We start from the raw sequence: 12484 nt of genomic DNA on the forward strand, positions 1-12484 counted from the left end.
AAAATCACGCCTCCAATGTTGCAGGCAGCAAAGTGGTGGACTAGCAGGAACAATATCTCTGTGGGTCTCTCCTACCTGACCGAACCAGCTCCGTTGGTAGTCACTACGGGTGCCTCTCTCGAGGGATGGGGAGCCGACCTACAGAAGTTACAGGTCAGCGGCCGATGGCGCAGACAAGAACACCTTCACATAAACCTATTGGAGTTAAGGATAATAGGATTAGCGTTGTTTGCCTTCCTGCCAAGAATAGAAGGAAGATCAGTGTTGGTGCGGACAGACAACACAACTGCAATGCACTACATAAACAAACAGGGAGGAACAAGATCTATCTCTCTCTCTGTCAAAAGAAGCTCAGAAAATATGGAAATGGGCTATAGATTACGGAGTGACTCTGAAGGCCATACATCTTCCAGGGGATCAGAATACAACAGCGGACACCCTCAGCAGGCGGAAAACGGCCTGTCACGAATGGGAGCTAGATCAGGACACGCTGATGACCATCTTTGCCAAATGGGGAATACCATTGGTGGATCCGTTTGCCACAGCCCAGAACAAGAAATGCTGATTCTTTGCAAGTTGGCGTCACCAAAGGGGATCATGGGGGAATGCGTTTTCGATGGCATGGTCAGGCGTCTTTGCCTACACATTTCCGCTGATTCCCCTCCTGCCACGAGTACCCACGAAATTGAAGAAAGAACCGTGCAGGATAATACTGATAGCCCCTTGGTGGCCCAGGCAGCATTGGTTCACAGAGCTGCTCCTTTTATCGGAGAACGAGCCAATACGTCTTCGACCAATACCAACACTACTGGCTATGGAGAAGGGACAAGTGCGGCATCCAGGCCCGACATCATTGCAATTAGCGGCCTGGCGCCTGACTACGGAGAATTTCAGCACTTGAACATTCCAGTAGAATGCAGAGAAATCCTGGCAGCGGAAAGCACTGATAGAACGTACAGGATGAAATGGAAGAGATTCTGCTTATGGTGTCAGGAGAATGCCTTACATCCTCTGCGGTCAGAGGCGCATCAGATTATCCCATATTTGCTAAAACTAGCGAAATCGGGATTAGCCCATGCATCTATTAAGGTGCATTTGGCGGCAATTTCACGATAGAGGAGAAACACAGCAGGTCCTGCTCTGTGGTCGGAAACAATTGTGAAGCAATTCATGAAGGGGTTATTTCGAGTTTACCCACCCATCAGGCCTTCACCACCTGTATGGCAACTGAACATTGTCTTGTCACAGCTTATGAAACCACCATTTGAGCCAATACACAAAGCTGATCTGAAATTCCTCTCCTGGATGGTGGCTCTTTTAATAGCGCTAACATCAGCCAGAAGGGTGGGGGAAATACAAGCCCTTACAACACAAGAGCCATTTCTCCAATTCAGAGAAGACAGATTAGTCCTCAGAACGAATCCAAGATTCATTCCGAAAGTACCAACAGCTTTCCATTTAAATGAGCCCTTAATCTTGAAAAGATTTTTTCCTCAGCCATCGACGGCAGCGGAAAGGACTCTCCACACTCTGGACGTCCAGCGTTGCCTGAAGTTCTATTTGCAAAGGACAAAACCATTTAGAAAGTCTACACAATTGTTTGTGGCGTTTAGTGCCCCCAGGAAGGGTTTCCCGTTGTCAAAACGGGGAATCTCACGATGGATCTCAAGTGCCATTCAGTTCTGTCATCAAGCAGCGGGAAAACCATTGACTGCACGGGTTCGTGCGCATTCCACAAGAGCGGTATCAACATCAACTGCTCTATTTTCAGGCGTCTCCATACAGGACATCTGCAGAGCAGCCACCTGGAGGAGTACGCATACCTTCACCAGGCATTACTGCCTAGATGCTCATGCAAGAAGCGATGTAGCAGTGGGACGAGCAGTGCTGCGGAACCTTTTCCAATAACGGTGAGCCTCTTTCTCATCCCTCCTTCCTTTCTTTGGTAAGGAAAGCACATTTTATTGTTGATTGATATTGGATATGTCATTGAGAAGCAATATGTCTATGTATATATTGGTATGGTTACTACTATGTGCAAGTATCATGTGTTGCCTGTTGATGAAAACAAGGTGAGAAAAGCAAAATGTGCTATAATTTACTGCTCGCTATTCTGATTCAGGTATGTGAATTGTTGGACTTGGCCCTTCTGGCAGGTTCACCCCTGAACTTTTTTGCCTTGAATTATAGTGATTTCTGGTCTTTGCGCACTTTGACACTGTGGCGCAGTGTAAATTGCGTGCGCTCCCTGAGTGCATGTGATGAGATAGGCCTGCCCTCCCATAGGAATGCATGGGGAATGTATGTGTCCCTAGTAGTTCCTGATGCGTGGGGTGTACAGACTCGAGTCTGGTATGTGCGGACTCGTGTGATTGAATGCTGCGAGATGATGTATGCGGCATGATTGTGTCTTGTGCGGAAGTGCCACTTCTAGACATGGCTGTGTATGTGCTGTGAAGGTGCTGGTGTGTGATTGGCTGGAGCTGGCTGGGATGCCAGGCTCCATGAGTCATGATGGGTCTGCCTGGTTGTGAGTGTGGAGATTAGCATGCTGATGGCTGGGGAGGAGTGTACCTGTGTCCTGAAGGAGGCTGGGTTTTCCCCAGACAATGCTGGCTCCGCCCCCTGTGGTGCGACTGATGACCCTAGCCCTGCCAGTGAATAGAGAGGGTGGTTGAGCCCATCAACAGTGCTCACAGACCAGCTGCGACTGGTTCTGCCCCCACCCTGCCCAAAGACAAAGGATTTGTCCGTATAAAAAGAGGCTGTGACCTCTTGGAAAAGGTTCTTGTTCTTGTTCTGCAATTTGAATCTGCCAGGGGCGTGCTGCTTGGGCCCAGGGGAAGGCTTGCCTCCCTGGGCCCTGCCCAGCCCCTGGACACCTGATGGACTTTTCCTGATCCTGGGAAACCTTGGATGGTATTTACTTTGGCCCTGGGAGGGCTGCCTCTCTTTAAAAGCACCTGGCTCCTTTGGCAGCATGGGAGCGCTGTGCTGCCTTTCTTCTGAGTTCACCCACTGGTCTCTGCAGCAGGCGAGGGGTTAATTGGCGTCAGGTTTGCTCTCCTAGCTCGTGGGCAGGAGGAGGCTGGGGAGGCTCGTGCCCTGATCGCCGCCGCCCGACGGCGTCTTTGGTGCTACTTATGGGGCTGTTTCCTTGCAGGTGCCACCCTGCCTATGCCCGTATTTACATTTGATATTCTTCACGGGTGCTACCCCGTTTATCTTAAATGCCCCCGAGATTCACCGCCGCGGCCCTCGTGCTGCGAAAAGGAAGTCAGGCGGCCGGGCGCCTGGCGTTGGACGGGACTTCCTGGTTGCGAAGGAAGTCCCGCCCGCTGCTGTGCCACGATTGGCTGCCCGGCAGGAAAAGGGAACTGCTGTCCCGGGAGCCACGAAGGCTCCACATCGAGTCTCGGTCCCGAGATGGGGGACCGGGTGAACAGCGAAGCGGGCGCTTTGTGGAGGTGGGGCTCCCATGAGGAGGGAGAGCCCCGCCATGCGCTACCGCCGCCGAGGAGAGGAGAGCCCTGAAGCCCCGTGTGGCCGCCGGTAAAGAGGAGACGACCGGCAGCCTCCCAGAGCCGGTGAGTGGGGCCCGGGGTGGTTTGTTGAAGAGGGGGGGCGTCGGGGCACATTGCCGGTGCCCGTCCCCCCACCCCCCCTGTGTGCTCACTCCGACCTGGGGCATTGGTTCTAGGAGCACAGAGAGGCTCGCGGTGCCGCCTTTGTGCAGAGCACCGAGAGGCTCCCAACGCCACATCTGTTAGCGAGCCCAGAGAGGCTCATGGGGGACATTTCTTTCGTTAGAGCCCACGGGAGGCTCTTGGCTCATTTGTTGTTTAAGCAGAGTCCGGGAGGGACTCCAACGAGGGGCATAATTGTTGTAGAGCCCGAGGCTCTTGGGGGCATTGTTTGGCGTTTGAGCCCTGAGAGGCTCCACGTGGCCCATTTGTCACGAGCCCAGAGAGGCTCGAGTGCCAGTTCTTCGTTTTAAGAGTCCAGAGAGGCTCGCAGCCCATATTTGATTTAGAGCCCCAGAGAGGCTTTGGAGTGCCGCACTGTTTGGTTCTTGAGTCCAGCGAGGCTCCCAGGGGGACTGACCGTTTCTTCAGAGCCTGTGAGGCTCCAACGTGAGGCCCCATCATTGTTCTTTCAGCTGCCCAGCAATTTGTGGGCAGCTGCCACGTTTAGGCCCCCTGACTTTGGACACAGGGCGTCCTAGCCCCAACAAGGCCAGTTGGCCTAGGGACAGTCACAGGTGGTGACTTATGTGAGTTTGGCGCATTTATGATTTATGTGCCAATGTTATTACTGCGCAATTGTTATTGCTACACCTCTGAATGTTTTTAGGCATCATGTGTTTTCCTCCCCTGCACCTCTGAATGTGTTTTAATGCGTCATGTGCCATGTTCTTACACCTCTGAATGTATTGTTGATGCATCATGTGTTATGTGCTTACACCCCTACAGGTATTGTGATACTTAGGTGGTTGTTTTTCTCCTAGTGCAGGTGGTGCTAGTGAGGTCCTGGTTACCAGTGATTACTGGTTGTGTGCTATTTTGTGCTACAGCGATTTTACATTCTATATTTTATATTCTAAGTGCTATTTCTAAAAGTGTTACTTCTAAAAATGCTGATTCCTGACAGTGGTCCAGGTGGCCCTGTCTTGTACATATCCCCTGTAAATTCTGCCCGTGCCTGTTGGCACATTGTAAAGTGTGTGTTTTATCTAATGTGTTTTGGTGTAATACAAAGGCTATTTTTACATATAACCTTGTGTGGAGTTTCCTTTGTGGTGGGCCTGGGTGTTGTTGCTGGGGGTGCGTGCGCAAATACTTAACTCACATCGCCTCCAAGTTTAACCTCTCTGCTCGCGCCTCGTTACCTAGAGGGTGAGCAGGGGTTATCTTGGCGTGTAACTCCCTTGCCCTGACTTAGGAGTGGTGGTCTCTGACTGACTTTGGCGCAAGCCCTGGCCATCCAGGGATCCCATTTCTAACATGAATATATGAAAGTTCCAATACTGGAGTAAGAAAACAAGTTACTTACCTGTAATGAAGTTCTCCAGTATTGGAAGCTTTCATAGATTCACATACGCCCACCCTCCTCCCCGAGAGGCTCACTTCGGATTGGGTACGGAAAGTATTATAGCACAAGTGTCCGAAAATCTGAGGGGCAAGAGGTTCTCTCAGGAGGGTTCTAGAGGGTGAGTGATTGGCTAACAGAAAAGTTTGGTCCTTTTTTACATAACGAAGGTTATGGGTTGCAAAAGAAAAATGGGCCTAGGCCTTTTTTACACTTAGCTATACTGCTAACCATTGCTTTTTTATGTACCGGAGACTCCCGACTCGACGACGGGGAAATGATTCAAGTATGTGAATCTATGAAAGCTTCTAATACTGGAGAACTAGTTACAGGTAAGTAACTGGTTTTCTTATTGCCCTCACAGAAGAAGTGCTGGAAGCGACTGTGATAAAGGGTGATTCTCCTCTGGACTGCTCACACTAGGGTAGCTAAAGCTTGTATTTTATCCATCTGAATTAAACGGGAAGTGGTTTTCAAACAAGGTGTCCCAGTCACCCTGTTACATTAAATTATGATATTATAAGGTTAACTGGCATGTGTGGACTAAATGGCTTATGGTTAAATCAGGAAAGCAAACGCATATGTAAATCTGTGCACACTTTGTGTAAGAATTATTGATGGAGACCACCTCTCTGACAGATGCGAAAGATGAGTGCCAAAATTCAGTTCAGATGGAGATTCATTACTCAGGACTAATAATGCATATCTGTAGAAGATAACTGACTGGAGAATGGTGATGCTTGCCCGTGACAGTGGTTGTGTTGGATGGATGGATTCCATACACTCGCGTATAACTGAGCCTTTTCTCCCTTATGGAATGCGGTGTCAAACTACTCTGTTTTCCTCTGAGGGAAATTAGTTACTGTACTTAAGTGCTTTGTGCTTGACATGTCACACCTTTCTCCATTTTTTTGAGCCTAAATAAAATGATGGGTATTCCTCGTTCTGTTTAAACATTATTCAAAGTGTTCAAATATACTGCTTTATCGAGTGAAGGGTATCCGAGTATGTGACTCTCCAGGCCATATCCATCCTGGAAAACTCTTTTTATAGGCCAGAACCCATTTTCTTCTACTGTGACACTTCTTTGACATGAAAACTATCTGGTGTGGTGGGGAAGGGCTGTGGGCAATAAGAGACACCTTCTGATGCTTTAATCCGATGCAGATTTTATATGCCCTGTCAGACGAGCTAGAGAAAATCTTCTAGTTTCCCAGATGAAGTGCTGTTGAATGCTGTCGATTAAAAGCCATCACATACCTCCATCAGTCACCATGTTACACTTGCTGAGCCATGTCTGCCCTAAACTGAAATGTGTCAATTTCTCCCCTTTAAGATAACCGAGCTTCTTAATGATGTAGAACGGCTCAAGCAGGCGCTGAGTGACCTGTCTCAGCTCACCTACACCACTGGGGTTCCCACAAAGAGACAGAACCAGCAGGTTGACGTACTGCAGAGCCAGGTGAATACCCTGCAGCAGCAGTTGGCTGTAAGTAACCACTTGAGACGTCAAGTTTAGGACCATAGCTGGGAACTGGCAGGTACCCCTGCTGGGAAGGTCTCCTTGCCTGATCCTGTAGGGGGTGAGATATTGGCACCATTAGAATAATTTTACACTCATTCTGGTACCGTGGTCTATATTCATGTTTTAAATATTTGTGTGGGCCAGAACTGCAATTTATATATTGCATTCTGTTTGATTTCCGCTGCGTACGAGCCCATGGTAATTTCGACCTGTCCATCACAAGATTCGACCCTGTCCAACTGCAGAGTATGGTAAAGACCATCCTCCCATTTTCACTTTTGAAGGCTATCCCACCAAACATTTGGACAATTCAGGCTCTCTTTTTATTCTGCAAACTATTATGGAGAATCCAGCCGGTATGTCCAAGCCCCTGGGTCACTTGTCTCATCTCTTGCATTTTTTTTTCTTGAAATTGCTCTTTGTTCATGGCTAGCTCTGCCCTCTTGTCTGTAGTACAGGGCTTTTTGATTTCCACTGGAGATGGTCATTGGAACCGTAGAGTTACATGCGTGTCTATCACTTCCTGAATGCATGGGGTTTAGATGAAAGAAGCTAACCTGGGAAGTGTACACAAGGTGCGGGCCCTGATACATTGCCACAAAACACATGTTTTTTCAACTGGTGGCGATGGGCTCCTGGGTCATAGATCTCAAATAAATTAGGCTAGAAGCAGGATGAGTGAACAGCACTGGATCAATGGAAAGGGACTCATCACTTAATCATCGGGAGGTGTGGTGAGGGACAGTTGACCTGTGGTTACAGATCTATGTATTTGACTTATCTAATGTAACCAACTAGACTTCAGACTATTGAGACAGAATTGAAATAGCCTCTTTTGCAAGATTCTGACATATTTTTAAGGCTAGTAGCACATGGATTGTTGGGAACAATCACATGACGAAATGCCTAGCTAGCGAAAGCAAGACACGTCATGTTTCTTTCTCTACACAGTACCCCCTTGATGAAGTTACCGTTTTTCTTTGTGTTTTTTAGAGTGTTTGGGAGTTTAGAACCTGTGCGAGCTGGCTGGAGTATGTCTAACCTCTAGATAAATTGTCCTTTTGACCTTTAGTGTATATTGAGTTTTCAAAGACGTATATTTGATGCACAATCCATAGAAAGCTAATGTGCTGCAATACTGGGGTGTCTCTAATTGCTGTATCATTTCTGATAGCAAATTCTATTTTTTGTACATTTTTTCATGTATTATACAGGAAGCTGACAAGCGGCACCAAGAAGTAATCTCAATATACCGAACACACCTTTTAAGTGCTGTACAGGTTTGTGACAATCCTAATTTATTTATGTACAAAAAGTCTGCTGTATATTGTCAATGTCCTCGTCCTCACTGTGCGCTCTCTGAACTTGTTGACCATTCACTTTCAAAAGCAAACAAGGAAGGGTAGCATTTGCCAGGTGGAAGGTGATTTTCTTAAGACGCGATTAAACGGAGCTAATATAGGATATTCGGTTTTAAAGCAGCTCGGTGTCTGCAGATACATTTTAAGGGCGCCAACATTAAATATGACAGCCACTGTTTGTACTAACTTGTACCAGCAGCTTCCACTAGATCTCCTAGGAAGATTGTCTCTCCTTTGATGGTGGATCCTGAGATAATGAATGTAGTATTTATAAATAATTTATACTTTGCCCATAAATGATACACGTCTGGGCTAGGGGAACAAAGTGTCCCTGTGTTCGCTCATCTTAGTCTTCAGTCATCTTTAGATTGTCTCTGCTGTCATCTTATAGCCCAATGTATATTTATAGCACAGTTTATGATGCTTGCCATTACAGCTCAGAAAATGTCAGAGGTGTTTCGCTTACAATATGAAGACACAAGTGAAATCTGGAGGCTTCATGCCCCACGAAAACTTAATTTGATCGTCGTGTAGCCATTCCTGATCACCATGTCTACCAAACTGGTTGTTAACCCCTTGCATGCTGATGACGAGCTCAGCTCGTCATCAGCGTTACCTGCCGTGTGCTGATGACGAGCTGAGCTCGTAATGTAACGCGGTAATTTTAAAATTGACGCGTACAGCGGGAAAAGCCGCCGCACGCATGCGGTTAAATCATGGTGAATACCCTGTCTCACTTGGCATGTCCTGCAGTCTTTCCTCCTTGAGGCTAGATGTCAAGATGGCTATTACAAGCCCTTCCCTTACCCTAGTTATTGGGTTTGTATTAAGTTAAAGATTCTACTGGATAGCCTCACAACTCATAAGGATAAGGAATGCAGACCTCTCCAGAACTCCTGTTCGCAAGTCTGGGAGTGTTAGAAATATGACTGCCCCGTTGAATGCTGCAAGAATACCCCACTCTCACTGTTGATTGTCTCTTTTCGCAGGGTCGCATGGATGAAGATGTGCAGGATGCCTTACTGCAAATTATCCGAATGAAGCAGGGGGTCGTCTTCTGATGGCGCGGTTATTGATTGGAGATGTTCATGGGTGCACTGTAGGCTGCAATGCAACTATTTTGTGGAACCCTGGACCATCGCACCACAGGGGTAGCATGACGAGATTCCTTCTACATTAGGTTAGGTGACTCGCATCTTTAACAAAGACCGCTTGTGACCAGCCCAACTGGGCTGCAAAAACTGGACATGCAAGAACAGTATGGCGACGCATGTTGAAAAAAACGATGTAAATATGCAAAATACATTGAGGAATGTACTGGAATCAAGATTGTGTAGAAGAAATCCTTGATGAATTGTGGGGGGAAAATAAATAAAACGTTGCATCCTTTCTCTGACCCTTTCAGGGCAGTATTTGAGATTTCACTGAAAGTGGCAGCTGAAATGACGGCACCTTTGTAAGATACAGATGGTGTTTGATTGGTTGTAGCGTTCATCTCTCACTGACAGGAGTGCCCAGTGTGGAATGTGTCTGCGTTGAATCAGGGCAGGCATGTGAATGGCACAAGGGTGTCAGAAGCGGCAGTCATCAGAAGGGGTGTGCTCCTGCTGCTCTAGACCATGGGACCTGGCTGGCCAGGTCACCTTATTATTTAAAATAACTTAAGACGTATGCAAGTGCTTTAGTTAGAGATGCTGAAATGGTTTATTTTTCATCTGACACTAATATTTGTACTTTTTTACAGCTATATCTTTCTACAATACTTCGTAAGTGATTTATATTTAGATTTAATACACAGCAGGTCTGTGATATATATGTAAATTATATGGTGGTGCGATTTAAATGTCTACTAATGTTTTTAGGTCCTACTCTCCACGCTACAGGGTACAAACTCTCTATACTTTATCTAGTACACGGCGCACTCTGTATCATGGTGCCAACACCCAGGGGGGCAGTTGTTTGCACTCATACACTAGCCATATGAAGGGCTCTCTGGATGCCCTACCGATCATTATACGGCTAGGGTATGTCCATAGGGCTTCACTTGTATGTGTGGGTGTGCGTGCACATGCCCTACATCGAGATCTGCGGATTCACGAGTATGTGCTTGACTACATCATCAGTTGAACGGAAGGTCAAGTGTCAGAGAGCATTGGGAGGCTTCTTAGGGAAAAGCCATTTTGGTGAAGATAAGCCAAAAACGTAAACTAATTCCCCTTTATTATGTTTCTTCTTTGATCAGTTGGGTGCCTGTATCCCATGTGTTTCCTTTTGACCAGTGTGCATTAGAGTGTACCTCTATTACCTTCTCTGAGCGTGACTTTTCTTGGTTCTAGTTAAGTGAGTTGCCTTTTTTAATGGGAGTTCCTGGGTTCTTGGTGCCTTAACTTTAAAAATTAATGTTTGGTTTATGCGTGCCTTTATTTTTTTACTTTTTGTCTCTATATGAACTGGAACTTGCCTGTAATTCTCGGGATCTGCCTATACATTTTAGATTTTACTTATGTTCCTGCATTCTGTATGCTTTGAATTGGACTTGTAATACCCCGAATGTTGTATACTTGACATTTTATTTTAAATCCGCAACTGTGCCTTAAGTTTTACTTTTGATAGGCAATTTCTCTGTGCCTAGATTTTAGTTATGATGCATGAGGTCTTTAGAACTTTTGTTTTAAGTTTAGATACCTAGTACCTCTGTGCCTTTCCTTCACAATCTAGTGGTCTGGATCATAGCTGATGCCTTAAACTGGTGCATGCCTTTCTAATCATGATGATGTTGCCGGTGCGTGACTCACAGCACAGAGGATGCCAGGCCAGTATTAGTGGGTTTTATTTTCATCAGCATCTGGTGGACCGTATCTAGGCTGTGAAATCTTTTCTGTGCTTGTGTCTGCGGGTGCCACTGTCCTCAGCAGAATGGGAGGAATCATGCCATGTTTCTGGACATGCCTAGAACCAGCTTATGGCGTACCTTCACATGAGCCTAATTCTGCTACAAGACTGATGCTCAGATTTTAAAGAGAAGTTTGTAGAATTGTATGCTAATTCTGTGTTAAATTATTTGAAACAGTTGTGGACTTCTGACTCAATTTGTCATGCGCATGGACCTTACTTTGTTCGTTCACATAAACTGGAACCCTAAAATTGCATATCTTCAAAATCTCACTGTGAACCTTAGCCTTCGAGTCAACCTGCACGAAATAGCATTTAACAAAACAACTTCTCCTGTGTATCATCGTTCTAAGTTTGTATATAGTATGTACTTCTGGATGGAGAGCACCTTGTAATGTACTAATACTGTCACTTTTTGGAATTTATTTTCTTGATTTGTCTTTTGTACCGTTATCCACATGCTAAATCCCTGAATAAAAAAATATTTATCTTCGTAATGAAGTTGCTGCAATATTTTTCCATAGGACCGCAACATGTTAATTCTGTCCCTTCTGTTGTATTGGAAATGCGTAAATAAAATCTTATTGCATGGAACCGGACCTTGAAGGAAGCCATGAGAATTGTGGTCCCACAGTATGCTAATCCCTGCATGCTAGGAATACTTGTGCTGTGCCAGTCATACTCCAGGGCAGCTGGAAGTTGGTGCTTAAACTGCAGAATGGCTGAAGACCACTTACTGGCATTTGCAAACAAATACTACTTTCAATTTCAATGCTAAATATGTAAACTGCTCACTATTTTAGTTGATCATTTATTACTTATTGATCACAACATAAAGCTATTTTGTTTATGCTTTTTGCAAAGCGTAGCTGTAATTAAAGGCCGCTACAGGACCGTATGTGCTGAAAGGAGAAAAACATATACAATATTTAATTAGCCCCAAGTGGAAAACATTTTAGAAGGGGTGGTTCTTAAATGGTTTGTGAATTTTCCTGAAAACAGCTTTATGTTGAAGAGGCAACAACACTTGGTTCTAAAGGAAAGACCCTTGATTGTACAGAGAATTACCCCTGTACTATCATTTGTATCTATCTAGTAGCAGCAACAAACTAGGCAGGAAGACTGAGCTTATGTGTCTCGTCGGATAAGTGTATGGCATTTCAGAAGTGTACTAAGCAAATTTCTTATGTAGAGCATGCTGGACCAGTGACAGATTTGTAATGTAAAACCTTTGTTTTACAGTGGGCACGCAGGTGATACTCTTGCACAGATATTGAATCTAATATTTTCAACGCCAAGAATGAATTGGGTGGCGTAGACTTGAGCTTTGAAGTCTATTCTTTGTTTTTGTAAACGGGCCTCCCTACCTACCAGTACTGTTGTTAATGCATGAAATCAGCTCTGTGTGGGCTAGTGTGATGCAGTGATGAGTAGCCTGCAGAGGAAGAATTCCATGACAGTGAGTAAGCCAGAACACCACATTCCTGGTTTGACTTGTGTGGTAATAGATGAACTAAGAAGAACCTGAAGGTTTTTGATCGACTTTGAATAAGTCCGGGAGGTGCAGAAAAGCAAGGTAAGCGTCTGCTGGAGCAGGAAGCCCTATTGGTCTCTAGAG

At 45.7% G+C, this 12484-nt stretch overlaps 1 protein-coding gene across 4 annotated transcripts in view; it reads left to right on the top strand.

The window, feature by feature from the left end:
- UACA (uveal autoantigen with coiled-coil domains and ankyrin repeats) overlaps positions 1–11363 on the top strand; it is a 369235-nt gene extending 357872 nt beyond the window's left edge. For 2 of the 4 annotated variants that reach the window (XM_078682980.1, XM_078682981.1), the window contains exons 16-18: positions 6425–6577; positions 7828–7893; positions 8964–11363. In XM_078682980.1, the coding sequence (XP_078539106.1) occupies positions 6425–6577; positions 7828–7893; positions 8964–9035 (291 nt within the window). In that variant the 3' untranslated portion in view covers positions 9036–11363. The remainder of the gene's footprint in view (positions 1–6424; positions 6578–7827; positions 7894–8963) is intronic. The other 2 variants (XM_078682983.1, XM_078682984.1) reach the window with 2 other exon arrangements.
- Positions 11364–12484: the final 1121 nt, after the last annotated feature.

The sequence above is a fragment of the Lissotriton helveticus genome, chromosome 3_1, assembly GCF_964261635.1.
Source record: "Lissotriton helveticus chromosome 3_1, aLisHel1.1, whole genome shotgun sequence".
Lineage (NCBI taxonomy): Eukaryota > Metazoa > Chordata > Amphibia > Caudata > Salamandridae > Lissotriton > Lissotriton helveticus.